The following is a 27,951-nucleotide window of genomic DNA, read 5'->3' as shown; positions in this document are numbered from 1 at the left end:
TGCAAGATTATAATATACATTATGTGATTTATACATGAATGGTATAGGTATTTAAAAAAATTCTCTTATCAGCTTCATCAGATGTATTGATATATTTAACGCCTTTTAATCATGCAGACTGAAATGAGATCACCTTTCTCTTTCTAGATCTAAAAACAAAACAGAAAAAGAAACATTATATATAGTTAGTTTTATAAAAAGGCAATCCACGGAATGATGAAAAATAGTTGCAGAATAAAGAATTGCTATAAATCAATTAAATAGGCAATCCAATGGAAAATGGACAAAACACTTGACTAGGTACATCTCAAGAGAGAGAGAATTCAAATGGTGTATAAATATATGAAGATGCTCAGTTTCACTGGCCATCGGGGAAGTGCAAATTAAAACCACACACCCAGAAGAACGGATAAAATAAAAAAAGATGGAAAATACTAAGTGCTGATAAAGATGGAGAGCGAGTAGAACTCTTATCCACTGCTGGGGGCAGTATGTATTTATACAATCATTTGGAAGTCTGGTTGGTAGTATCTACTGAAGTAGGACATATCCATCCTCTAAGACCCAGAATTTGTAGTCCTGAGTAATACCTGACTAAGTAGAAAATGTCACCAGAAGGTAAGCAAGACTGTTTGTAATAACCCCAAACTGGAAAATACCCACATGCACATAGTAGTAGAAAGAATAAATAAATTGTGATACATCTGCACAGTGGAATGTTTTACAGCAAAGAGAATCAACAAACTACAACAATATACAACAATATGAATAAACCTCACAAGTGTGACGTTGAGCAAAAGAAGGGATAAAGTAATTCATATTTTATGATTCTATTTATGTAAAGTTCATAAATGAGCAAAAACAATTTGTGATGTTTGAAGTCAGGGTGGTGGTTACTCTCGGGACAGGTGACTGGAAGGAGGGGACGTGGGCTGCTTCTGGGAAGCTGGTAACGTTCCATTTCTTGATCTGGATGCTGGTTATATGGGAATGTTCACTTTGACAATTCATGAGGTGTACATTTATGACGTGCACGCTTTTAAAAGCTATATTATATTTTAATACAGTCTTAAAAGTGGTTTTCACCCCAGACATTGGTGATAACTTTAAATAAAGTGGACTGGGGCCCAGGGCTGGCGTCAGTGTTCAGTTATTTCTCCAGGTTGCTAGTTTCTGATCTTGATCTCGACATGTTAGGTCACCACTCTGCATGGGAAAAATGAAGATGTTTGGAGGTTTTCTCTTTGCCAATTGTTCATAAACCTTACAAAATATGAGTGTTGGTCATGTGGAACCAAAATATTTATTAGTTTTTAAAAGATACAACATTTTAAATGCTTATGATTAAAACAACCTTTTATAAAACAGCAGTAGGTATCACTGTGGTAGAGTGGAAGAAACCCTGTGAAGGTAGTGGACCCAAGTTCTAGTTATTTTTTGTCCTCTCCTAGCTGGGTGAACTGGGGCAAGTCTGAGTCTCAGTTCCAGCTCTCTAGGATCAAGACTTTACCAGCCTGAAGGCAGAAGGATGAACTCTATGATCTCTTGGGTTCTTTCTAACTCTGAGATCTAAGATCCACCATCTGTTGCTACTGGGAAAGCTCTTAAATAAAGTGAATGATGATGTAATTTATTCATATCACCATTGATTTCCAATCCTTTGTTCTGCTGACATGTTCAATACACGATAAAAAGTTTCAAGGTGTACAGCAAAGTACAATCTTAATGCTATAGATCATAAGGGCATCTCACCGTGTCTTCACCCCCAAATTGATCTCTTGGCTTTCTTGGGATTTGTTGCTCTGCAGTGAGGATGCTCTTCAGGAAATGTTCCATATGGGTGAAGAGGAGAAGATCTTTGTTTTTCTTAATATACTGTAGAGAGTGTGGAGGACAGACGTTTTATCTTTGCTCCCATTTCTGTGAAGTACTCTTGGATATTCTCAGCCAGAATGTGGACCTGAGAGTATTACATACAATTCTACTTTTAAAGTAAAATGACACCTCTTCTTAGATGGTGGTTGGACTAACATTCTACCTCCATCTCTGTCTTGGGAAAGTTCTTTTTAACGCTTTTAAGCCTCAATTTTTTTTTTTTTATCTTTAAGTTAGGAATAAAGAGCATGGGGAAGATAAAATGAGATAATGCATGTAAAACTCTCAGCAGAACATCTGGCACGTGGCAAGTGTGTAATCAATGTTTGCTATTGTCTACCTAATAATTAGCTCTGGTAGATTGGAATGTTTCAGTCTATAGCATCAGGGTCCAGATAAACCTGTTCATTAACATAGTAAATATATTGAAAGCCTCCTCTGAGCCTGGCACATGGGCTGCAACAAGAAACAAAACTGACATCTCTGCCCTCATGGAACTTACATTCTAGCAGAAAAGAAAAGTAAGTAAATTATGCAGTGTAGGTCTTAGGAAGTGGTATAGGAAAAAGTAGAGCAGAGAAAGAAAAAGTTGATGAACATGGGTAAAGAGGGTTGCCATTGGGGGAGGGAGGAGGGCAAAAGGGGTGATTAGGGTCACATGTGAGGGGATGCACTATAATTAGTGTTCCGGTGGTGAACATGATGTAATGTATCCAGAATTTGAAATATGATGTACATCCGAAAAAAAAATTAAAAAAAAAAAAAAAAAAAGAGGGTTGCAAATTAAGACAGGCAAGTCAGGGTAGGCCTCATTGAGAAGGTGATACTTGAACAAAGGCCTGAGGAGGTAGGGGAGTCAGGCATGCTCTAACTCCTTAGACCAGGGTTTCTCAACTTCAGCGCTATTGGCATTTGGGGATGGATAATTTTTGTTGTGGGAGCTGTCCTATGCATTGTAGTATGTTTAGTAGCATCCCTGGCCTCTACCCTCTAGTTAACAGTAGCACCCCCCTCCTCTGAGTAGGACAATCAAAAACATCCCCGACATTGCCAAATGTCCCTTGGGAGATAAAATTGCTCCTGGTTGAGAACCACCGACTCAGAGGAAGGAGCATTGCAGGCAGACGGAACCCTCAAGAGGGGAGTCTACCTGGTGTGTCTGGAGAACAGCAAGGAGGAAGGTGTGGTTGGAGTTGAGTGAATGAGGGGGAGAATAGTGGGTGAGGGGGTGGGAGACAAGGGAGACTTGGCTTCTTTGGCTTTTACTCTAAGTGAAATGGGGAGGCCCAGCAGGATTTTGAGCAGACCCAATTTTCATTTTAAAAGGATCACTTTGACTACTGTGCTGAGAATAGACTGAAGAGAGGCAAGGTTGGACTCAGAGAGACTGGTTAGTGAGTATAGCAATCCAGGTGAGAGAGGATGGTGGCTTGCACGAGGCTGGTAGCATGTAGGTGATGAGAAGTGGTCAGATTATGGACATGCTGTGATGGTAGAGCAACAGGATTTACTGATGGATTGGTTGTGGGGTGTATGTAACAGAGAGAGAGGTTTCAAGGAAGACTTTGACCTGAAAAACTGGAAGAATGGAGTTGCCATTAACTGAGATGGGGAAAGTTTCAAGTGGAGCATGTTTGGAAAGATCGGTTTTAGGCATGTTGAAGTTTGAGATACTTATTAGACATCCAAGTGGAGATGGCTAGTAAGCAGTTGGATATATGAGTTGAGTTAGAGAGTTGGGTTGGGGCTGGAGATAAAAATTTGGGAGTCATTGACATATAGATGGGATTTAAAGTTGGATGACTGGATGAGATCCCCAAGAGGAACAAATATAGACAAAGAAGAGAAGAGGACAGGGCCGAATCCTGGCCCTCCAACATTAAGAGGCCACGGAGAAGAGGAGGGATCAGCAAAGGAGACTGAGAAGGAACAGCCAGAGAGGTAGGAGGAAAACCAGAGGAGCTTGGTGTCCTGGGAGCCAAGTGAAGAAAATATATCAAGGAGGAGAAAAGGATCAGATGTGTAAATGCTGCTGTTGGATGAGGACAGAGAACTGACCATCTCTGTGATTTGCGGGAGGTAGGTGTAACAGAATTCTGTGATCTGGATGACCAACATCACCATCAACATCAACCACAAAATAAATCTGTGACTCAGTAGCTAATGGAGATTTGATTACAGGGAGATGTATATGGAACATTTACTTAGGAGTCAGGAGATCTAGAATCGAGTCTCAGCTCTACCACTATAAACAGCTTCTTGATTTCGAGCAAACTGCTTAATTTCTCCTTAAATGCAAAATATGACAAAATATGTATTTTCCCTATTTTGCAGGATTGCTGGGTAGATCAAATGAGACAATATATATAAAAGTGCCTTGCAACTTGGAAAGTTTTATATAAATAATGAAAAAAGATATGTTCTTGTTTATATTTCAGGAATGAATTGACCTTTAATGGAGGATCATATATTTAAATTTTATATTTGTAATAGTTAAAAAGCTGGTTGATAATATTCTCACAGAAGTGCTTTAAATAACAATATTAAGAATACCATCGTCAAGCTGGCACAGAAAGCATACTGTAAGTTTGGGTAAATAGGCTACCACATGGGCATCTAAATTTAGTCTCTGAGTTTTATAGATGGAATTCTGCTTACTTATGGACAATATATTATGTGATATAAGTTAAGTAACTATGGAGTCACATTTGCAATTCTCTTAACTCAGAGAGCCAGGTACCCACTATGTGCCTTGTAGAATATAGGATTTAAAAAATATTGTCATATGTGGTTTGAGAAGCAGGCAGAGTGTCAAGGCAGTGTACCACCTAGGGAGGCCAGAAATGTCTGAATAGGTCATGCACTGAGGCATTTACTCTGTGAAGAAGAAAGTTTTACTGAAGGCCATGTGCTACACAAGATAAAGTTAGGTACCTCTTCTGATGACTCTGGCTCCAAGTGAGACTCACACTTCATTTCAATGAGTTTAGAGAGGAGATCTCTTCCTCTGTCAGAGATGGGCTGCTCTTCTAGCAGAAGAGCGCTTACGCTTTGGTCCAGCTTACTGTCCCGGGAAACTGCGGACATTCGCAGTGTGATAGAGAATGCTTCTCTGAAATAGGCTTCCAACCCCTGGTCATGGAAAAGGTGAGGGGGCAGATCAGTACTGTTCTACACAAGTGCTATTAAAGCTTTAAAATAATAGTTGAAAGAAAAATGGGACTTGAGATTTATCATCTTTACTTGTCCTCAATATGGGTTATCATTGCTTTAGCAATTGTGGTGGTTTATGTGTTGACAAGGAAATATCCAGAGAAAGCTGTGATACTGTGCTCATAGGAAGACCACTTCTCTCCAGCATTCTCACAGAACGCATGCATTTTGTTAGATGCCGCCATAGGAAATTTGATCAGGAAAATCTTCTTCCTGGCCTAGCAGTAGAAACCAAAGGCCACCAAGAGGACTTAAGTAGATTTGAAATGTTACAAAGCTTAAAGCGTTTATTGGATAATAGAGTCTGAGTCACAGAGAAAGAGAAGAAAAAGCCCTGTGTGTGTTATAAATACCTTGTAAAATGACCTCAGAAAGGCGGGGCTGGAGTCCTGCTGGAGGTCCTCGGCAGCGATGTGGGCCAGGCAGTGGATCAAGAGCAGAACAAAGCTTCCCACGGATGCCAGACACTCTCTCCCAACAAACAGTGTGCTTTCAGCACTCTAAGTGGAGAAGATACCCAAACACAGAGATGTCAGCCTCAGGGAGCATTTCTGCTACCTCCTTCTTTTTCTAGTTTTATATGGTCTAAAATAACTTTTGGAATCATAAAGTCAGAGACTCCCTGGGCTTAATGGAAATTTACTGAAGGGAAGATTTCAGACGACAAAGGGAAAACTCTTGTTTCATTTCAACTCTGTGAATAAATCTTTTTCTCCACTGTGTCTCAATTTTTCTGCTACCCTCATCTTACAGAAAACAAAGGGTGGGAAATTGAGAGCAAAATTTCTCATGTACCTCTGTCTTTTATCAATGTCCTCCAATCATTGTTTCCTTAAGCAGCAGTTCTCAAACTTTAGTGTGACTATGAATCACACGGGAGTGAGTCTATTCTTGGGGTCCATCCCAGAATTTCTCGTTCTGTGGGCTTTGGGTGGCGGCACTTCCATTTTTACCAAGCTCCCCAGGTGGCTGATGCACGAGGCCCAAGGAGCACAGTTTGAGAATCATTGCCTTAGAGGGCTCTCAGGCTTTCTCTGTCTGTCATGCCTTTATTGCAATCAAGTTCTCAATCTCCTGTCTTGCCTAATTGATCTGAAATAACTCCGTTGTTCATTTTCTTAAGAGGCAAAAGGTTGGCATGGAAAAGCCTTAGGTGATTTGGAATTGGAATCTGAGATCCATCCCTGGAATGAGCTGTGGGTGGCAGCACAGACTAGTGGTTAAACAATGAGTCTGGTGTTCAAATATACCTGGACTTGAGTTTCAACTCTTGCTAACACTGTGGTCTTGGGCTAGTTACTTGGCCTCTCTGGACCTGAATTTCCTAATTCATAAAATAGAGATAACAAGAGTACCACCCCCCCGCCCCCGTAGGGTTGGGTTGTTGTAAGTTGTAAATGAGATGATGCATGTAAGGCATATGGCTAAGTGCCTGACACACAGTATTCAATGAATCCTGAGTTTGTTTCCCCTTCAGAAAAATGGGATTAAATTCTTGCCTACTACACAGGCTGCTTTGAGGATCAAGTGAAATAATGCCTGGAGGGTAGCATGTTTTAGTAATTTTTGGTCTTATTAAATCCCCTAACAATTTAGTAGTCTGGTATAACCCATTTCCCAGTCCTCTAACGATGATTAGCAGTTCCTCCTTTCACAATCATTGTTTACCAATGTACTGTCATTAGAGTTTAAGGTCTACATACACCGGCTTAGAGTTGCACTGAGGCACTGCCAACCTCTATATTTGAGGAACTACCCGGACAGGAACAATTTAGATCCCTTTCTGTAGAAAGATGCTGATTGTACAGGATTTCCTGAAGCTGGAACGGTGACTCTTACGGGAAACACCAGTCTGGAACCACCAGCTTGATAGTGACAGAGATTCATTAATGGGCACAAAGCCATTATGATTCTCTGGGCACACGCCAGGACATATTCATTTCACTAATTAGAGAAAGCTCTTACATGGTGACATTTATTATGCCTTAGCTAAATGACTTATTACCAAGGGAGAATAAAATATATCAGGACTTGAGAGAGAAAATGTTTTATAACATTGTTGTGTTTGCATCTATCTTTACTAGACTCTAGAATTCTACAACCCATCTCTGGGACTGGATTTGCAGCACCTGATAGAAGAAGGAACCTTGGAAGGCATTGTCGGAGGGTTCCATGGCAGGAAGATGAGAAGCAATCTTCAGGGTGATTTCTGGAGCCTGAAAAGAATAAAAAACAAATAAAAACAAAACCAGGGGCCAGCCCTGTGGTGTAGTGGTTAAGTTTGGTGCCCTCTGCTTCAGTGGCCTGGGTTCATGGGTTTGGATCTTGGGCGCGGACCTACACCACTTGTCAGCCATGCTGTGGTGGCATCCTATGTACAAAATAGAGGAAGATTGGTACAGATTTTAGCTCAGGGCTAATCTTCCTCAGCAAAAAACAAAAACAAAAACAAAACCAACCAAAAACCAAAACCCAAACCCATCATTTTGCTAAAAAATTCTCATGCAACTCAGCTGCATAGCACCAACCAAATTAAAGAGAAGTAAAAGCACTGGAACATCAATTTAAAATGCTAATAGGATAAGTAGATTCAGTATACACCACACGACAGTGGGAAGAGTATGTGTTTGATATTTATGCTAAGAATTAATTTACTTCTAAGTAGAGGTAGACTAGACTGGCAGTCAGGCCTGAGGACTCTCAAACTGTGACTCCTGGAGTCTACGCTCGTGCTAGCCTTTTGGTTGGGTGATCTTGGGTAAGTTTACTCGACCACTCTATATTTTTCCTCCTCAATTTCAAAATGAGAAAAAAAAATTATAATATTGATGTCATGGGTTTTTTTGAAGATGAAATGAAATAACTCATGCAAATTATTAGAACATTTTCTGGCATGTACAAAGTGCTTAATTCATTCTATTACTATTACTATCATTTGAGAGATTAGACTTTAGATTGGTAAAATGATTCCTATCAGTCCCCTTAAAGGAGAGACTAGAAAGTTCCCTGTTGCAGGTGTTTAATCCTAAGGAATATCTACTACCTCAAAGCCTCCTTCCTAGTCACCCTGGCTTCATGGCTCCACAGATGACTGCTTCACAGAGGGGCCGGAAACCAGACTTACATGAAGCTGGGGGATGAGGAGGTGCAGGATGGAGAGGCCATACTGGTAAACCACAAACTCCCTGGCAGAAAGGTCTGTGGATTGCACAGTTATCAGCTCTTCCTTCTGCATTATCTGAGGTTTTGGAAAATCCTGCAAAGGGCTTTTTGGGGCTACAGGGATCAAGAGAAACCAGTAACAATTTCACTGACTTTTCTGTACAGTAATGATATATTGATTAAAACAGTAACAACAACAATAATACAGTTCAGCTTAGGAAAAGGTGTATTTGCATCCATCCATCCATCCATCCATCCATCCTTCCATCCCTCCTGTGCTATGTATGCACTGTGTTTCAGGCTCTCTTGCCCATCTTCATGGAAGAGCCACTGAGTTTCAGTCAATAGGAACAGAGGAGAAAGAACAACAGAATGAGGGTCCAGAAAAGATGGCAACAGATTTTCTTCTACTGTTTCATAGCATTGTTTGGAGCATTAAACGTAATGTACTCAGAACAGTGTATGGTGCACAGTAAGTACTCAGTAAATGTAAGCTGTATTAACAATCTTAGTTCCCTACAAAATTGTCTCTAATGGGCTTTGGGTCTTTAACCATTTTCCATTTTTTTTTCTTTTTAAAGATTCTATTTTTTTTTCCCTTTTTCCTCCCCAAAGCCCCCTGGTACACAGTTGTATATTCTTCGTTGTGGGTCCTTCTAGTTGTGGCATGTGGGACGCTGCCTCAACGTGGTTTGATGAGCAGTGCCATGTCCACACCCAGGAATCGAACCAACGAAACACTGGGCCGCCTGCAGCGGAGCGCACGAACTTAACCACTCGGCCACGCGGCCAGCCCCTCTATTGTTTTTTTATTCTTGAGAGGACAATGAAAAAAGGCTCGTGCAGCATGGCAGAGGAAAGAATGCTGAACTAACAGAAGACCTGAATTCTGGTCCAGGTTCTGTAAGACCCTGGGAAAGTCACTTAACTTCTTCAAGCATCAGTTCTCTCATCTATAACAAAAATAAGTTCATAATCTTCCACTATCTTACAGAATTAGAGTTTGGTTTCCAAGCATAAACAAGACAATGTATATAAAATTGCTTTCAACATTATAAAGTCAATATAACTATCACACAACGAAGGTTGACGTAATGGTGGGACCCCTCAAAGGAGGGCCCACTTCTCTGCCCATACTCTTCTTAGTTTCCTCCAAAGAGAAGTGGAATTAATACTAAGATTGGTCAAGTTCTGGGGTCAGCAAACTTCTTCTGTAAAGGGGCAGAAAGTAAATATTTTAGGCTTTGCCAGCCAAGAGGCAAAATTGGAGTTCAAATTTAGTGTTCCCTGTCATCATGGTAGAAGACCTCATTCTCCTACAAAGCCTTCCTTTGCTTCTGTGATACACGGTGATCTGCCATCCTGGGAACTCACCAGAATATGTTGCCTGCATCTCCCTTTTGGCATTGCCTTCCTAGTGTTGGATAATTTTTCATCTGGGGAAGCAGGTTAGGTTAGGCCCTGGGGTAAGACTCCCTGGGATTGAATTCCAGCTGAACCCCTCCTTAGCAATATCATTTTTGACTACTTACTTGACCTATTCAGAAGCTTCAGGTTCCTTATATAAAATGAGTAATAGTATCTACTTCACTGGGTCGTTGTAAAGATTAAATGAGCTAAAATAGCCAAAGAGTTAGAATAGCACAAGACCTATTGTACAGCACTCCATAGAAATGTTATTCTTCTGACTTTTTTTTTCAATTATTTACAAATATAAAACCATTCTTAGCTTATGGGCCATACAAAAGAAGATAGCAGTCTTGAGTTGGCCTGTGGGCCATAGTTTTCTGACCCCTGGTCAAGTTCAAAGATGTTCTTGGAACTGTGCTTACTAGTAGCCTGCATCAGGGTCAGCTGAAGGGGATACACTCATTTCCTGTTAATCCTCTTCTACTTGGGAGGTGCATAGTTGAAACAGACCTGACTCTTCAGGGCAGGCCAGCCACATTCTCTTCTGACTTCAATTTCAAGGGTGGTATTCGTAAGCGATCTGGAGTCCCTTTTTGGGGCAAGATCTTCTTTCTCTTTGTCTCCTCTGTCTATCTCCGTGTCTCACACTTTTCCATTGACTCTTTGTAACATGTGGCTGGCTGGTATGGGATAAAATCCCAAGATTTAGATTCAGTGTTTTGTGGGGAGGTAGAAGGCCTTTAGGAATTCCCTTTTGGGGACTGGCCAAGTTATTATTACAGTGGGACTGTGATTCCTATTTATTATTCCTTATATGGAAAAATCCCTTGGGAATCTTAGGATGAGGGTAGAGAGAAATGATGATTGGCAAAGCAGGATTCTGACATTCCTAGTCCCTAGGGGTTGTAGCATTGAACCCAAGGTTATCCCACCTTCAGTGTGCCATGATAATTCCAAACAGAAGCTGCCAGGGAAAGGAGGTTACCTGGTTTGTGATGCACTTGTCCTTGCAGTTCAGCTCCCTCCTTGTAGGCTTGGGACCAGATATCTACGTTCTTCAGGATGGGAAGGAGTGGTGAGGTCCACATGATGTCAACTTTATCTGTGTCTGAACAGAGGGGAAGAAAATAGTTGTTGGAGTAGGGGCACAGGACTGTGGCCAAAGTCCAAAAGAGCCAGACATAGCATTGGTGTGACAGGTGGCCTCTAAGATGGCCCCGATGATTCCCCCAGGCGTATCCAGACCTTGTGTAATCCCCTACCCTTGAGTGTAGGTTGGATCTAATGATTTGCTTCTAACGAATAGAATATGGCACAAGTGATGAGGTCAGGATATAAAAAGACCGTGGCTTACATTTTTTTTGCCTTCTCTCGCTTGCTCTGAAGGAAGCCAGCTGCCATGTTGTGAGCTGTCCTAAGAAGTCTATGTGGCAACGAATTGATCTCTCTGGCCAACAGCCAGCAAGGACTTGAGATCTGCCAAGGGCCATAAGAGTGAACTTGGATTCCCCAGTCAGAGCTTGCAGTGACTGCAGCCCTGGCCTGACGTCTTGATGTGTGAGATGCTTAGCCAGAGGGCCCCAGCTAAGCTGCACCCAGATTCTTGACCCACAGAAACTGTGACATAAAAAAATGTTTGTTGTCTTAACCCAGGAAATTTTGGGGTAGTTTGTTACATAGTGATGTATAACCAATACATTGGGTTTCTTTATTTTCTTCCCATAGAGACTACCATGGCCACACTCTTATGGTGCCTGAAGCCCTAACTGTAGTATTAGAATTCATCAAAACATGATCAGAATTGGCAGCAGAAGGGAACACTGGACCCATGACCAGCCTTACCTGTCCCCGGCCCCTGATCCTCCCATCCTGGGCCACGGCCTTGAGCTCCCACCAGCGCTGCCGTGATGCTCTTCAGGAAGGGGATCAACAGCGGGCAGGCCGCAGCCCAGTCCCTGAGAGAAGTTGTGATTGTCCCATAAAATATGTCTCCAGGGTAGTTCTCCAAACACACAGGGGTTCCTGAGGCGACCATCTAGGATGAAATAGTCAGAACCTAGTTCCATGCTTGGTTCCCACATGTCCCACGTGGCTGCTCTGCGAGCTTCTCTCTGAAGCCCCCATTAAAGTTGGATGTACAGCTCTCCTTGACCAAGTCCAGAGGTCAGTACCTGAGTGTGCAAGAGCTGGAGGCGGCTCAGATCCCGTTGGTATTGCAACTGAGCAAGGGCCCTATCCAGGAAGCTCTGTCTTTCTCTCACCACCGCCTGAAATTCATCAGAGAGATGCTGAACCACCTAGAACACAGGAAATAAGATGTCCAAATTAAAATGCAGCGTCTTTCTCTTTCCTCCTGCTCCCCTCCTAGTCCATCCACTGCTCCTTGGGTCCACCCATCCCTGAACATTACATTGTCCTGAAGAGCCACATGTGATGACATGGGAGGATGTACTCATCCTATGTGAGTCCCTTTGTCAGCTTCTGAGCCTTACCTTCCTGGGACGGTTCCAGATCTGTGGGCTCTGATTCCTTCTCTGCTGTAGCCATATCTCCTCCTCCTGGCCCTGCAGCCAGCCAGCTGCTTGCCTGAGCTTTTCTGCTGCCTGTCTTAAACTCTGCAGGACCTTCCGCATGCCCAGCACCACCTGTGCCTCCTGTTCCCACTCCTCTCTGTCTCCTACAAGGGGCAGAGAAAAGGGCCCCATGGCAGCAGCCACCTCTGGGGGTAGGGAATAGAAGCAAAGACACAGGAGTTTATTGGAGCCAGGGGAACCTGCCAGGGTAGAGCCAGGGTCTAGCTGGGAGCCTGGGAGATGAGCACATGCAGAGAGCAGGAGGGATTTTCAACTGGGAAGCTGTGGGTGGTGGCACCGCTCCCAGGAGATTTCTGCTCTGGAGGTCTGGGCCCTGGGGCTGCTTTCCCACCTTGCCAGAGCAGGCCTCGCCCTGGGCCGCTTTGCGTGTTCAGGGCTCTGGCTCTCCTCTCGGTCTCTCGCAGGCAGCAGGACTCCAGGGCCACACAGGCCTCCTCAGCAGCCCTCAGCTACACAGGACAGGAAGCACGAGAGAAAGGGCCATGAATGGGGAGGCAGGAGCTGTGGGCTGGGCCACCTCATGTTGTCTCCTCCTCCCCACCCTCTATCCTGCTGCGACACTTAGGAGTAGCTGAAATCTAGGGCCTGGAGTTGGGGAATCTTGGGACTTTATCTGCCCTGAGATAGATTCTGTTCCTGTGGTACAGGGAGAAAAGGCCTCCACACTTCCAAGAGAAACCTGTGCTGTCTGGGCAGACGGGTGGGTGGGAACCGTGAGGGGGTGCCTCTGCACCTCACCTGCGGCCTGGGGTCTTTGCCTGGAGTGAAGAGGAGCTCCCGGCTCAGGTCCCACAGGTGTTCTGCTAGCCGCACCTCTTCCTGCTCCTGGCGGCGCCAGTACTGCTCCCGGGCTCTCAGCTCCTTCTCCAGGGTGTCCAACTACAACATTTAGCTTATTTAGGGCTCATATGCTTTTTCTCCTCACAGCCCCAAGTGGTCTGATTGAAGATCCCCAAAGCTTCTCAAGACATGGGCCTCTTCCACCCCTGGGTGTCCGTGACTAAGCTTGGTGAGGCAGTTGACTTGGTTGTAGATGGTAAAACCTTCTTCAAGCTCCCGGTCCCTCTCTCTCTCCTTCTAACACTTGAACTCTCCAGAGTCACCTGTCTCCCTGCTCCCATTTCTCTCTTGGGAGGCCAGGGGAGATGAGCACGCGGCAGTGGGAAATTGTTCTCACCCTCTCATATTACCCCTTCCTACTCATCTGTGAAACTGAGTTGGGGCTAGAATTTACATTTCTTGGCTTCTAATGAGAATCTTTTATAACACATCCATCTTTGTTTCTGAGACTGTAACTCGGCTGAGAATTTATGGGCAGACCCTAAATTATTGTCTTTTTGGGGAAAATCTGCCAATGCCTGAATTACTGCAATAACCTTCTGACAGGGCTTTCTGCTCCAGTCTGGCCCTGCTCCCATCCATCCTCTGCTGCCAGAGGGAACTTTCTAGAATGCTGATTATATATACACATACATAAGCACAAAAATGTCTGGGAGGAGGTGTGCCAACCTGTTAATAGTGGCTGCATTTGTGGGAGAGACTGGAGGAGAGGTGAGTAGTGTCTGGATATGGGAGCACTAGGATGGGTGTTGATGGCGGATGGAGTGAGAGGAATGGGAAGGAGGGAGCTTCTTCATTTGCATACTTATAAAAATGTAGTAGGATTATGAATAATTTGTCTTCCTTTTGTATTGCTGCATATTTCCCAAATTTAAAAGTCTTAAAAATATTCATATTTGATCAGATCACGTGTCGATTTAGAATCCTTTAATGGGCCCCCATGACTTTCCTGAGAAGTCACATTTCTCGGCCTTAGCCAAGCACAGAGGGCTGTTCATGATTTGTTTCCTGCCTTCCTCATTGGCTTTACCTGCTGCCTTTGCCTCATGCCTTCCTCATGATCCTGGAACATTCGTGGTCTCCACCTGCCACCTTTACGCTTGCTGGCCCCTTAGGCCTTTCTCTGACTCTTTCTTTGGGTTTCAGCCCAGGTATTACCTCTTCAGGGAGGCCTTCCTTGAACTCTCCTCCGTGTGGTTTAGATGGCTGTCCCCTGGGCTCCCTTAACACCCTCGTGAACCACAATCATGGTTGGAACCCACAGACAGTCAGTTCCCTGAGGATAGGAGCCCTGTCTAGGTGTCTTTGCATCTCAACACTTAACACCGTTCCTGGAACATAGAAGGTTCTCGAAATGTAGTTGCTGAGTGAACGAAGAAATGAATAGAATGAACTCCTCCTACATACCAGATCAGGGTCTCTCATTCCTCGAGGTAAGGCCTCCAGCACCTGGACAATGGGCACTACCACTCCGGCAGAGGGATCCATTTGAGCACCAATGACAGGACCAGGTTCCCCAGTCAACGGGTCTATGGCTTGAGCCCCAATTGAGATTGGGACAAGACCTGTGGGATGCCAAGCCCGTCACCAGCTTTAGTAAGCAGAGATGGGAAAAAGAAAGAAGGGTAGCCATGGGAAGAAGGAAACATGGCTGGAAGGGAGCTAAAGGAACCCTTAGAACCCCTCCTACCATTTGAAGGGCTCTGAGCTGGAGTAGAGGGCTTCTTGAGTTTCTGAAGTGCTGGTCTTTTAAGGACCCAATTTTCTCAGTGGGGGATAAATGACCTGTGGTACTGGGGTTCTGGAATCTCTGAGCACCTTTATTTTGGTTCTCAGCAGCCCTAGCGGAAGCATCAGAATGATCCCATTCCTTGGCTCATGAGTGAACAGACTGAGGGTACCCCTCTTGAACTTTACAGACTTTTCTCCCCCAGGGCTAAGTCACATTCCTGATCTCCCGAGGGCTTTCAGAGGCTGCAAGCTCCCTCCTACCTTTGCCATCAGCATCTTCCATTGAACCTGCCAGGGGTGTGGCATCACCAGAATTCCCATCACTCTTCATGCCCAGGATGGGCACTATGAGCCCTGAGCCCTCAGGGTCTGGGACCTCCATCCCATATAGGGCCGGGACCCACAGCTCTGTCCCAGGATAGCACATCATCCCTAACACAAGAGGGAGGGGGCAGAGAGAGGAGGAGTGGAGGGTTAAGTGTCACACCAAGGGTCTTTCCAGGCTCAAAGGGCCACATCCCTGACCAGAGAGGCTCCCCTACAAAGACTGCATCGTTTCCTTTGGGGCCCAGCTTAGCATTTTGAATTCAGAAGGGAAGAATTGAGCTGCATCAGGACTTTCAGGAAGCTGAGAACCATTTCCAGGCCACACGGAAAAGGTGGAAAACAAGGGAACAAATATTCTTGAGCACCTCCCATGTGCCAGAGGCTGAGCTAAGAACTCTCTGTAAATTAAATTTTATTTGGTTCTACAACTAAGTCTCTAAAGTATGTACACTTTTTATCCTCATTTTAAAGATGCTAAAGCAGAGGCAGAGCAAGGTTTAACAGCTTCCCCAAGGTCAAAGAGTTAATAAATGGTGGGGCACTTCTTCAAACTCAAATTCTGACCCCAAATCCTCATTCTTTTTTGTCACCCCATGGGCAGAAGCCTCTGGAAAGAGGGATTGAGATGAGCTCCAGGAAGATACCGCTCTTACTTCCTCTCCCTGCCCTTCCTTGTATTAGTGCCGTGGGGGAGGCAGAGGAGTTGGGTGGGCTCCTTTCCTGAGCTTATTAATGGAAAGTTGAAGGCTGTTGCAGGAACAAAAGTGAGAAGAGAGCTGAGGACTCAGGAGACTCAGGCTTCAGGCCTGGCTGTGCAGCTAACCAGCGATAGGACCCTGGACGGGCAATCACTTAACTCCCTGAATTCACATTCTCTAGTGTCAAATGGGTGTCATAATATGTTACTATATTTGGGGATTCCTATGAAATAACAAGAGAATATACACTTTATAAACATAAAGTATAAGACCCAATGGAATTGGCAAGAGATTGAAAGACAGAGGTTAAAAGCCAAGCATTCAGGAGGTCGGGGCATGAAGTCACTGAATTCCTTCTCTCTTCCCTTGGTCACTGTGTGCACGGCCAGGGGGCTGCAGGCCTGTCCCTGAGCTTATAGGCTGACGAGCACCGAAGCACCAGGTCATTCTGGGCCTGGGATTTCAGGATCTGAGAGCTTTTTCCTGGATCAGTGCATACCTATCCTGCCGCCGCTGGCCTCGATGCCATCTGCTGCCTCCAGCTGTCTCTCCAGTCTCCGAGCCTGTTGTAGGACATGGTGTAGACTCAAGGCCAGTGCCTGTCTCATGTCCTTGATGGCAGCCTCCAGAGGCCCCTGGATCCTGGAGCCTGGCCTCTCCTGGTACCTCTGGAGCACTGTAATCACTTGCCTCTGGGCCACCAGCACATTGGCATCCAGCAGGGCCTGTGGCCCTCCCATGTGGGGCAATGTCCGGCCCTCCTGTTGGGCAGCCCCCTGGAGCTGGACCATCTTCCTGCTCAGCGGCTCCACAAAGCTGTCACCAGGCAGCATGAGGTTCCCCGAGGCATCTCGCAGGCCCCCCAGGGCAAGCACCTGACCTGGAAGCAGGAACCCAAGAGAGTGAGGTGGGAAGGGGATGGGGCAGAGATGCAGGCAGATGAGGCATGAGGGAGAAGTAGGACCAGAGGGCAGAGAGAGTGACAAGGTGGGAGATCAGAAGCTGTGGGAATGGGGAGGGTAAGAGGTGAGGGAGAGGGCAGACGGATAGCACGTGGTGGTGGCAGAAGGAGGAATGCCCCTTCTTGGTTGAGAAAGATCCATTTATAGCCAGCCCTGATGGTCTAGTGGTTAAAGTTCAGCACGCTCTGCTTTGGTGGCCCAGGTTCGGTTCCCCGGAGAAGAACCACACCACTCATCTGTCAGTAGCCATGCTGTGGCCGTGGCTCACACAAAAGGACTAGAAGGATTTACAACTAGAATATACAACTATGTACTGGTACTTTGAGGAGGAAAAAGAGAAAAAAGAGAGGAAGATTGGCAATAGACATTAGCTCAGGGTGCATCTTTCCCAGCCAAAAAAAAAGAAAAAGAAAAACATCCATTTACTTTTACTGCAGAACCAGCTCAGTTCTCTTTTTCCTCCCTGGGTGCACTGTGCTGGAGATGGGGAAGGGGTGAAGGAAGCTAGGAAGGAGAGGGAAGGTGGGAGTGAGAGGCAGAGTGAGGATGAAGGGTGGGAAGATGGAGCTGGGGTGGACCAGAACACAGAGGGCCTTGGGGGCTGAGAGGAGGGGATTGGGAAGCCAGGCCAGGCAGGGACGAGAGGGTGGAAGGACAGCATTGAGGGCTGCCAGGAGACCTGTGTTTTCATCCAATCCAACTCCCAGGATTGGTGATATGCCTCCTGTGACTGGATCCTCCATGGGGCCCCCCAACTCTAGAGGGGCCAAGGTCTTGGTGAGGGGATTGCAGTATGTCCCCCCAAGAGTGAGCCACTGCCTCGTTTGGGGGTGCAGAGTCACAGCCAGCACGGGCACCTCGATGCCAGTTATGGGGTCTGTCATGAGAGCCCCCAGATGAGATGTCCTTCTTGGCTGCAGGACAGGCAGGCGGGTGGCTGGAGGGGAGCCTGTGGCAGGACAGGTTGGGAAGGGCACATAGGGGAGGATGGCAGCTTCTGATGTTCGGAGGCCACCTGGACAAGGAGACAAGGAGACGTTGGTACCCTTGACATGCCAGCCTCCCTCCCTAGCCTTGCAGAGCAGGGGCAGAGAGAAGCCTTGGGCACCTGCTTTCTTTCATCTGGCACCTCTCTTCAACATGGTACCCTCTGCAGCAAGAATGTTTTTGAGGAAGGAGGAGAAGGTGGTTATTGGTCTGCTGGTCACCAAGCCCCACTGTCCAAGTGCCCTGCTTGCTGTGCTGTGCCCCTATGAATTCATTCAAGAGGAGTTGGGTGGACTGGGTTGGGGCTACTTAGTGGTCAGGGGCTCACCAGAACTGGAGTCCGTGGTGGGCACCAGAGTAGCTTCCTGCAGATCATATCCCAGATTTCCAGCCTCGGGCAGCACCCGCCCAGTGTCAGGGTGGATGAAGTAGCCAGGGGGGATGGACCCTGCGTGGCCACTGGCTGGAAGCATCATGCATTTGGGGCCAGGGACCATCAACTTGGTGACAGGATTCACACTGATGTCATCGGTGCCCCCTTGAGGGCCTGCCGAGGCTGCAGGAAAGTGAAGGCCAGCTCAGCCCTGGGTCTGAAGCCAACAGAGCGACTAGGTGTTTCCTTCACTGGTGACTAGAAGTTGGTGAGAACCCCACCCCAACCACACCCCAGCACCAAGGTGTAGCAGGTGCTCCCCGAGGGCAGGGGATCTTGTCTCTTGCTGAGTCCAGGTTGGGACTCCACATCCTGGGCATGACACTGTGATATCATCATATTGCAGACAGGAAGCGACTGGAAGCACCTTGGGAAATGGTGGTGACAGCCTGTGGGGTGACCAGATGGGGTCGGGGGACTCCTAGAACTCAGCATGCCTACGGGGTCCCTGAGGGATCCTTCTCCCACTCTTCCTTTCAGACAAGTCCAGCCTTTTCCAGACCTGGCCCCGTGCATTCATCGGCCAGGCTCTTGCTCTCAGGAAGTGCTACGTTACATGTAAAGCTCTAATCTGTGGTGGTTTTGTTTGTTTCCTCCTCTGTTCTTCCCATTTCCGAGGCTCCCTCTTCTGTAACACAGACGTTTGCCCAGGGTATGGTACAGGAAGCCCCTCCCAACCTTGGGGGTTTCCACTGTCTTTACCCCTCCTCCTCCCTTCCTCCCCTGCAGGGTTTCTTAAGGGTGAGATTTGAGTTTCTGCAGGGCCTGTTGCCTTGAATGCAGGGCCAGCCTTCCTGGGGGGCCTTGGCTGAGGCTCAGCTCACCTGGTCGCAGCAGCTCCGCCCCAGTGCCGGTGCCCAGGACACCCCAGGCCTTCAGGCGGTGACCCTCATGCAGCAGGGCCTGGGACAGGTGGCCCAGCACAGCATCCAGCTGGGGGACATCCCTGCAAGGGCATGGGGGAGGACCCATCAGTGGGAGAGGCAATTAGGGGTGGGAAAAGGACACTTTGTTCTGGCCAGTTCCAAGTCCCCACAAAGCCACACTTGTTCCTTCCCTAGACCAGCTCTCACGAAGCCACACTCATATTCACCAGGTACACACCCTGCTGAGTTCTGCCTAGCCTGGGAGGACTTTGCCAATCTAGAGCCTGTCTGTGCCTTCAGCAGCCGCTGAGCCGTCCTCAGTGCTGAGCAGAAGGAACCCCACTGCTCCTGCCTTGCACGGAGGTCCTGGCGAAGGAGCTTCAGTTGGCGACGAAGGCTTGCCGCATACTCGCCTGCCAGGTGCCCCCTCCGCCTGGCCTCCTCCTCCGCAGCCCTGGCAGCCATCTCAGCAGCCTGGGGTCAGAGACAATTGCCTGCTTACCTGCAGCGGCTACAGCCTCCAGGGACAGCAGACTCGGGGACCGGACATCAGCTTCCCCGGGGAACTCCAGAGCATTCTGGGTGGGCATGGCAGCAGTGGCAAACGGGGTGAGAAATCCCCAGGGGTGGGGGTGGGGGTAAAACCCCTGGGGCCTGGGAGATGGAACAGGTGGGAGAGGTGCTAAGCGCGGAGTGTGGGTCTCAGTGATGGGGAGAGTTGCATTTGGGCACAAGGGACCAGATGGGAAGGCATGAACACAGCCCGACCTGTTGCCACTCTCCTTGGGTGCTCCTCAAAAGCTGGTCAGTGCAGGCTGGGATGCGCTGCTGAGCACCCCACAGCTGCCGGACAGAACGGGCTTCGCTCGCAAGTTTGAGGCAGAGGAGTTTGAGCTGTGAGAGAGGGTGGAGTTCGCCGGCACTCAGATCCTTGAGCCACCCAGCCCCTTTCCCTGCTTGACCGCAGCGCCCCCTACTGCCAGCTTGTGGCGGGACTCCAGAGGAAAAAATGCCCTGCCGCCTGGAAGAAACGGGTGAGGACCAGCCCAGGCAGATGCCAGCAAGTCCCAGCTCACACCTTCTGCCTGGGGAACCCGTGGCCAAGTTTTGACACTTGGACTTCTAGTGCGTTCTTTTTGCTGGTGCCCCTTGTCACCTGCTGGCCTGAATTTCTCACCCACTTGGGTTAAGGACCAGGAATGGGGATCTAAGAGACTCCAGAGATGGCCTTGGTAGATTCCTACCATTGATCTGAGGCCCTAGGTCTCATCCTATCGGTGCAAAATTTAACCAGAAATCTTCTCTATCCCCTCCCCGTATACTCTCCTGTTTTCCTGCTTCATTATGCACGGACTGAGGATTTCTTTAGTCTCGATGGCCCAACTCTGCCGTAGACAAACCTGTTCTGGCTCCACTTGCTTCTCTGGCTTCTCCACTCACCTCCTCCTTGGTCTGGCTGAGTTTGGTTGTCACTGACAGAGACTGCCTGAGCAGGATCCCAAAGAAGGTTTCCGTGTCAAACCACTCCAGGTCCACCTGCTCCTCGGGCTCCCAGCTCCCCTCTGTGGGGGAAGGGAAGCAGGGTCATCCTCCTGAAACGCAAATAGGAGCTTCTCTACAGATCTCCAATGTGTCTGCTTCCTGCAGACCCTCAACCATCTAGACACAGACTCGCTACTAAAGGTGTGGCCTTTGGATGAGCAGCAGTAGCTTTGCTGAGGAACTTGGTGGAAATGCAGAATTCTAAGTCCATCCCAGACCTACTGCAGCAGAAGGTCCCAGGCAATTAATAATCACATTCAAGTTTGAGAAGGATAAATTCCAGCACTGCTCTCTGGGGACCAGACTTCGAGTAGACGGGTAGAAGGTGAAACCCCTCAGCAGGACACGTAACGCCTTCTGCAATCCGCTCCTCCACGTAGTCCTGGTCGTTTCCTAACTTTGTTCACGGTGATTGTACCTTTCTTTTGGAAAGTTTGTATTTAGATGTCTCTACTCCTCTCTGCACTGTGTGCTCCTAGAACCTGCCAGTGTCTGGCACAGTGGCCACTCAGTAAATATTTACTGAGCCAATGACTGAATGAATGGAGAGGACTGGAACAATGAGTAATCTAGGAAGATGGACAAAGGAAGCAGGAGCCAGCCAGGTGGATTTGGGGGCCCCTCGGGGATTCTAGCCCAAGTCTGTCACTCACCGTGACCTCCCTCAACTCCGGGGGTCTCAGGGTCTGGGTGTGACCGGCCTCTCCTCACTGATGTCATCCCAGTTCTTGGGAAAGTGTAGGCAGCCAGGTTGTATCCTTGCTGATGCTTCCGGAAGGTGGGGTGAGGAGCGGCCTTGCGGGCCCAGCTCAGGCTCTGATACTGAATCTACAAGGTACATAATGTGATGATATGAACATAAAGGAAAACTGAGGGAGAAGCATCCTTTTTGAAGACTCTGAGAGGAGGAAGCTCTCTGCTCAGCTTTGGATAGGGAGCACCTTGTTTTCTCTTGTTTGGACCATTCTAACAGCTTATCTCTTTGTAGCTTTCTACTCTCTAATCCATCTCTGTCTTCCACCCTATTGCTAGCGTAAAAATAAAAGTCTTGGGGGCCAGCCCTGTGGCCTAGTGGTTAAGTTTGCGTGCCCCCCTTCAGTGGCCTGGGTTCACGGTTCATTTCCCTGGCACAGACCTACACCACTTATGAGTCATGATGTGGTGGTGACCCACATACAAAATAGAGGAAGACTGACACAGACGTCAGCTCAGGGCAAATCTTCCTCAAGCAAAAAGAGGAAGATTGGCAGCAGATGTTAGCTCAGGGCCAATCTTCCTAAGCAAAAAAAAAGAAAAAAAATTCTTACCAGGGTTTCTCCCCTGCTAAAAATTCCTAATGAATCCCCACTGCCTAGAGGATAAAGTCCAGACTCCTTAGCAGGGCCCTTGAGACCACCCACAATTTGGTCTCTCTCTCAGTTCCAAGCTCATTCCTGTCCTTGCAGCCTAAGCTCCAGTTGCAGGGGACCATGTTTGGTTTCCTGAGCAGGTGAATGCCATTTCACGCCTCTGTGCCTTTGTTCACAATACTCCCTTTCTCATCCCCACTCCTCCTCCCAAATAGATTACCCTCCCCCTACTCCAGCTCACCAATCCCTTTGTTAGCACAGGGACCACATTCCTATACAGCTCATATTTCAAGCCTCTTTCAGGGATCGCAGACTTTGTGAAAGTCTGTCCTCTGTCCTCATGCCCCTCAGGGAGAACAATCAATCTCTCCTTTGTGCAGCCAGGGCACCCTGGACACACTTTATATGGACATACTCTGTAACACTCTCTGACATTTATTTGTTTCCTTGTCTATTATTCTTCCTCCTAAACTTTGACCACTGGAGGCCTGAGGCTCCTCCTTCGTCACTTTTCATCTTAGCAACTATTGTCATGCCTACTGCAAACGGGGACTGGAAGACCCATTCACATGGGATTGGAGAGGTGGTGTTGCATAGTGGTCAAGATGTTACTTGTTCACAGCTTTACTCACCAACAGAAGCAGGCATAGTCCCAGGAGCAGGACAGTCCCCCCGAGGACTCCGGGCCAGCCAGACCTCTTCGGGGGTCTGGGGATCTTGGCGATGCCAGTTTGGATCAGATACCTGGGAGTTGTGGAGGCAAAGGGCCCTTCCCCAAAGCACTGGCCCCCTGGTGGGAGGGTGCGGATGTACTGGGTGGAAAGAAGTCTGTTCAGCCTTTGCCTCACTGCCAGAGACTGGCAGGGGACAGAGTGGGAACCCAGGCCTGTCAACAGTAACCGAGCAGTCCAGATCTTTGTACATCCCTGGGGGAAGCAGAATCTGGGTTTTCCCTGGGAAATGAATTCACATCAGGTAACTGTCTGGGGAGCTGACTGCATCTTCCGGGGCTAGGTCAGCACAACCTCTTAGAAGTTGTGCTGATGGATGGAGATGCTAGATCCTGTGTGTGACCAAGACAGTGCCCCTGGATCGGCGGTGGCATCATGTGCAGGTCACATGGATAAGAGCCTGTGTAGATGGGCTTGGGATGTGTGCCTTCAGGATGAAACAAGGGGAGGGGCAATGAAATGGAGAGCCGTGAGAGACAGCCAGACATTTGGATGTCCTTAGATACACAATGTATTGTCATCCTCACAGTCCTCCCCTCTTTACACATCACATGGTGGGCTGCTATCAAGTGAACCTTTGGCATCCCCAGAATTATCTGCTAGGATTGATACTGAAACCTTGATCGGAGCATCCAGGGCATTGCCTTCCTTAGAGATCTGTCTGGGATGGTTAGGAGGCAGTATTTTTTAAAGCGAGGGGGGATGGTGGGATAATGTCTTCAATGAGGCAAACCATCAGAGACAAACCATCTTCCGATGCCGATTGCTGCTCAGACGAAAGACGTAGATCCCAGGCTGCTGGAACTGCTGCAGAAAGAGGTAGGGGCTTTGATCTTGGAGCTGGGACTCCTCAGCCAGGGCTCGGAAGCGCCCCCAGTCGAATTCCTCTACGGTGTTATAGAAGTGGCCCCTGGGGATGGAGAAAGGAAGGAGGGTGTTGTCTCTTGGAAGTGGCTGCAGGCACAGGAGCATTTCCTACCCAGGGCCTTGATGGTGGCAGGGTGGTGTTCTCTGGACACTCACAGGTCATACTCGGGGTAATGCTCACGGGTCACCAGGAAGGCCAGTGTATCATTGGTCTGGAGGCAGACTGTAGGGTTTTGGATGCCTGGCTCTGGGGGAGACAGATCCCCATGGCGTGTGGAGTTGAGGCTCAGCAACCAAGGAGAGCTCAGACGTCCTTCCCTTGACTTTCCTGGGCAAGATTCAGAACATGAGGAAGAGTAGCCACTCTTCAGGTGGATTTGTGCTCGGATCTGGGAAGGGTGGAGGAGGAGGAAGAGAGGCAACAGGTGGCAGCTGTGATGCTCACCTGCTTCCTGGCCTGGGAGCCCTGGATCCCTGAGGGGCAGGCCAAGAGAGTGCAGTAGTTCATGACCTGGTCTGGTCAGGCCCAGGAAGCCAGTCCCTAGAACAAGACAGGGATCTTGCTGAACCTGCAAGGCCTGGGGAGAGTTTTTCCTAGTGCATGGATACAACAGAGGCTGTCCATCCCTGAACTTGCGCACGGCAGGATTCAACTTTCTAAAAAAGCAAGGGGTCAGAATTCACATGCACTTCTTGGGGAGCTTCCCATGGGGAAGGTGTCACCCATTATCCACCAGGTTCTGCTTGCGGGGGCAATGTCCACACCAGGTAAGGACAAGCCTTACCCACATGTGGTCCTGAGCCGTAGCCCTCCCTGGGGCCTCCCTCTGTCCAGCTCTCTTACCGTCCATCCTGACCACATACAGAGGGACAGGCTTCTGCCCTTGGTCCAAGTTGCAGGGATGGCCCACAGCACGTGGTGAGGAAGGCCTATCCAGAAGGGAAAATTCCTGGGAAGGGGAGGTCCAGTGTCAGGTCTTCCCAGACGCTGTGAGTACCGCACTGGCCTGGCAGGCAGGTGGGGAGAGCAGAGGGCCTTCCTCGAGCTCTGTCAGAATGTCCTGACTGGGTTGGAGGGGAGGTGGTGGTGGTGGGAATAGGACGAAGAGCTCTGTGGGGCAGGTGCAACCTGGAGTCATGACTCTGGGTACTGTCCCTTGCTCATGTGGGACAATTTCCATGACAGTTTCTCCCTCTTTAATGAACACAATGACTTTTTCAAGGAGTTTTATAGGATGAAATTAAAGCAAGAACGGGGCCTTTTCTCTGGTACCAGAGGTTGTGCCAATGATGTGGGTCTGTGAGCAGGGCCTTGGGCCCCGTGCACGAGCACATCACACATGCTCTCTCTTAGGAGGCAGAGGCCACAGGTCCTGGGTCTGTGCTTTCTGCAGTCGCCCCAGCTCAGCCTAGGGTTGGACCTCTGGGCACTGTACCTGCCTTCTGGTGCCTTCAGTGACGGAAATCTGCGGGATGCTCTCGGAGCAGCTGAGCTGCAGGATGTGTCTCTGTGTCTCTGGGCACAGGGGGCCACACATTCCACTTGAGTGTTGTCCCCAGCACAGACAGAGCCCCAGGCCTGGGTCATAGCCATGGACATCTCCCGGCGTAACACACACCTGCACAAAGACTCAAGCTTCTTGGGTATACCTCCTTGTGGGAAGTTTTCCCCAATTCTCCCCCACTTCAGAGTATAGAGTACAAGTCTCCATATTTTTAGAGAGGGGCTAGTGGAATGAACCCAGCAGCTAGGAGGTTAGGCATGTGAGTGATTGGGCAGAGGGCCAGGACTGCAAGGGGTAAGATATATGGCAGCCTCCTACCTCATGGGCACAGTGGTCTTTCCACTGATCTTTTGTCAAACACAGGCCCTCCTGATTCCGGGTGGCCCCGTCCTTGCAGCTCTTGTGTTCCTGCTGGACACAGCCCCTTGGCTCTCCAACATCTTGGTAGCCAGGGAGGCAGGGGCACTGCCCGTCGCTGGGCTGGGGGTTGGGGAGGGAGGGAATGCAGTTTCTGGTTGGCTGGTTAATACTCCGTTGTGGTGAACCACACACAACCCTTGGGCTGTGACCCTGCCTGAGATGGGCCAGAAGATAAGGGCAGAGGAGGGGAAGTGAGGGATCAACAGGGCTGGAAAGGAGTCACATCAGAGGGGAAGGTTACAGGCACGTGCTGGTCAGGGTCCAGCTGGTGCTACCATTTCAAGCCGAAAGACTTGGGAATTTCAGGAAAGGAAGAGTTCACATGCATATTTTTTGGCTTATAGGGAAAGTTCGAATTGGAAGGGCTTGAGCCAGGGTGGGTTTGGGGCGAGGTCATGGTGGAGAACAACAGCCTGCCCTTTCCTTCTGGTAGAGCTGCCAGATTGAGCAAATAAAAATGCAGAGTGCTGAGTGCTGAGTTACATTTGAATTTCAGATAAACAATGAATCCTCTTTTAGTATAGGTATGTCCCGTTCACTATTTGAAATGTACTAAACAATTATCCGTAATTTATCTGAAATTCAAGTTTAACTGGGCACCCTGTGTTTTATCCAGCAACCCTATCCGTGAGTCACTTGGAAACCTGAGCTAACCCGGGTCAGGTTACACCTGAGTTGAACCTGACTCAGACCAAAACAGCTCTGGAAATGCAGCCTGTCCTTGGGTCCCACTGCCAGAGGACATACCTGGAACACTCGCCCAGGCCCTGGGCAGATGCATGTGTCCTTGCCCTCCTCCGGTTGGGTGGCCTCCGAGCCACATGGGAAACAGGCATTCTGGCCAGGCCAGGGGTTGAAGAATCCCCGAGGGCAGAGGTGGCAGAAGGGGGTGTTGTGGGGACCGGCTCCAGAGTGGAAAGCTCCAGGGGGACAGGGAGCAGGTGGTGAACCAGGGCAAAGCCTGCCTGTGCGGTGATGGGAACACGGTAATTAGGGTGAAGACTGACTTCCAGGGGCTGTGGTTCCCAAGTGATTCCTCCAGGGCCTCTACGTGGACCCTTGACTACTCTCTTTCCCACTCAGGGGCTTCTGACCCCAGCCCAGCCCAGCCCAGCTCAGTCCAGGGGTCTCATGAAGCCAGGGAGGGACTTTTTCTTTCCCCATTCCTTAACTTTACCCCTAACTCTTTTGGCGCAAATTCAGCCCCAGCCCCTACCCTCTGGGCACCCTGGTTGGTCCGGCTTTTCTTCTCCACAGGGCGTCTTGTCTCCACAGTCCTGAAGATTCTCCCTGCTCAGGCATGTGGTGCTCTGGAGGGCAAAGCAGAGGAGAGTTACACAGGCCCTTGTCCCAGGGAGGCCTCCAAAGGACAGACTCCACCGCATCTTCTGGGCAGGGGCGACAGTGGCAGAGAGAGAGGCAGACATGCAAGGGTGGAGGGGGAACAGAAACCGAGAAGGACCTCTGGGGAAGCAGATGGAGAGAGAGAGGAGAAAAAGACAAAGACACAGTGACAGCAGCACTAGGAGAGGATGAGATCAGGATCAGAGAAGCACAGAGAGATCCGGGCCCAGGGATCTGCACACAGAGAGAATGCCAGGAAGGACAGCCTCTGCCACTCACAGGAGCTCCAGGAAACACTCACTAAATATTTCATGAAGATGAAATCTGAGATGTGGATCCTCTGGACGGGTTTGGTCCAGACAACTTAAATAGTACCACTCTCTTATTTCTCTCTTCATGTGCTTTTTCCTTCCAAGATCAGCCGGAAGTTGTGTGTGTCTATGTGTAGAAGTGGGCTCAGTGAGAGCAAGGGACATTCCAGCTCTCTTCTTCTGCAAGGCAAAGCCAGCCAACCTGTTTGAAGAACTATGCGTGTGCAAAATCCTGTAGGCGAGGTGCAAAGGGAATGAAACATAGGGCTTCTGCCTTTGGTGCACATTCAGCCAAGTTTCAGAGATTCGTACCATTTCAGCATCAGAAAGGATCTGAGAGATCACTTAGTTCTACCCTTCCAATTTACAGATGAGAAGACTGAAGCCAGAAAAATGGAAAGTTTTAACAAATCCATAAACCAGTCAAATGCTCTTAAAGAATATGTATACATGAAATACCTAGAAACTGCAAATCAGCCGTAAGGCCTTAAAATAACCACGTGATGCAATGGATAAGGCACGCAGCAGGTGGTGGAGAGAAAGGATGTAGTCTTGGCCTTGTTAATTACCTTTGGAAATTGGATAATCAGTTGACTTATCATTTATTAAAAAGTGGTAATAAATAGTGCCACCGGGCTTTCTTTTTTTTATTGAGGTCACATTGGTTTATAACCTCATATAAATTTCAGGTGTATATCATTATATTTCAACTACTGTATAGACTAGATCGTGTTTACCACCAAAAATTTCATTGCCATTCATCACCATACATATGTGCCCTTTT

At 48.3% G+C, this 27,951-nt stretch overlaps 2 protein-coding genes across 2 annotated transcripts; both read right to left on the bottom strand.

Moving 5' to 3' along the window:
• Nucleotides 1-86: 86 nt before the first annotated feature.
• Nucleotides 87-15,390, bottom strand: LOC139084048 (uncharacterized). Its single transcript, XM_070624632.1, has 14 exons — nucleotides 15,087-15,390; nucleotides 14,502-14,659; nucleotides 12,993-13,133; nucleotides 12,586-12,703; nucleotides 12,153-12,337; nucleotides 11,832-11,957; nucleotides 11,503-11,695; nucleotides 10,646-10,768; nucleotides 8,213-8,364; nucleotides 7,218-7,304; nucleotides 5,442-5,588; nucleotides 4,810-5,007; nucleotides 1,753-1,875; nucleotides 87-1,206 (listed from the first exon to the last, which is right to left on the bottom strand). The coding sequence occupies exons 1-14, from the start codon at nucleotides 15,253-15,255 to the stop codon at nucleotides 1,147-1,149; spliced, it is 1,980 nt and encodes a 659-aa protein (XP_070480733.1). The 5' UTR covers nucleotides 15,256-15,390; the 3' UTR covers nucleotides 87-1,146.
• A 213-nt stretch (nucleotides 15,391-15,603) lies between these two features.
• LOC139084047 (uncharacterized) lies at nucleotides 15,604-19,204 on the bottom strand. Its single transcript, XM_070624631.1, has 4 exons — nucleotides 19,057-19,204; nucleotides 18,128-18,355; nucleotides 17,492-17,827; nucleotides 15,604-16,730 (listed from the first exon to the last, which is right to left on the bottom strand). Exons 1-4 carry the CDS (start codon nucleotides 19,202-19,204, stop codon nucleotides 16,339-16,341), a joined length of 1,104 nt encoding a protein of 367 aa, XP_070480732.1. The 3' UTR covers nucleotides 15,604-16,338.
• Nucleotides 19,205-27,951: the final 8,747 nt, after the last annotated feature.

The sequence above is a fragment of the Equus przewalskii genome, chromosome 6 (genome assembly GCF_037783145.1).
Source record: "Equus przewalskii isolate Varuska chromosome 6, EquPr2, whole genome shotgun sequence".
Lineage (NCBI taxonomy): Eukaryota > Metazoa > Chordata > Mammalia > Perissodactyla > Equidae > Equus > Equus przewalskii.
The sequence above is the reverse complement of the archived record's forward strand: the minus strand, read 5'-3'. Positions and strand labels throughout refer to the sequence as shown.

What these genes read in the sequence shown, in the direction of transcription:
- LOC139084048 (XM_070624632.1), bottom strand. Translation starts at nt 15,255, where the DNA reads ATGATGTGCTATCCTGGGACAGAGCTGTGGGTCCCGGCCCTATATGGG. An exon ending in GCAAAGACCCCAGGCCGCAG is followed by an intron (nt 12,704 to 12,992) that starts GTGAGGTGCAGA and finishes TGTCCTGTGTAG; the next exon opens with CTGAGGGCTGCTGAGGAGGC. An exon ending in GCGAGGCCTGCTCTGGCAAG is followed by an intron (nt 12,338 to 12,585) that starts GTGGGAAAGCAG and finishes TGCCCCTTGTAG; the next exon opens with GAGACAGAGAGGAGTGGGAA.
- LOC139084047 (XM_070624631.1), bottom strand. Translation starts at nt 19,204, where the DNA reads ATGGGTCCTCCCCCATGCCCTTGCAGGGATGTCCCCCAGCTGGATGCT. An exon ending in GGCGGAGCTGCTGCGACCAG is followed by an intron (nt 18,356 to 19,056) that starts GTGAGCTGAGCC and finishes ACTTTCCTGCAG; the next exon opens with CCTCGGCAGGCCCTCAAGGG. An exon ending in CACCACGGACTCCAGTTCTG is followed by an intron (nt 17,828 to 18,127) that starts GTGAGCCCCTGA and finishes CTCCTTGTCCAG; the next exon opens with GTGGCCTCCGAACATCAGAA.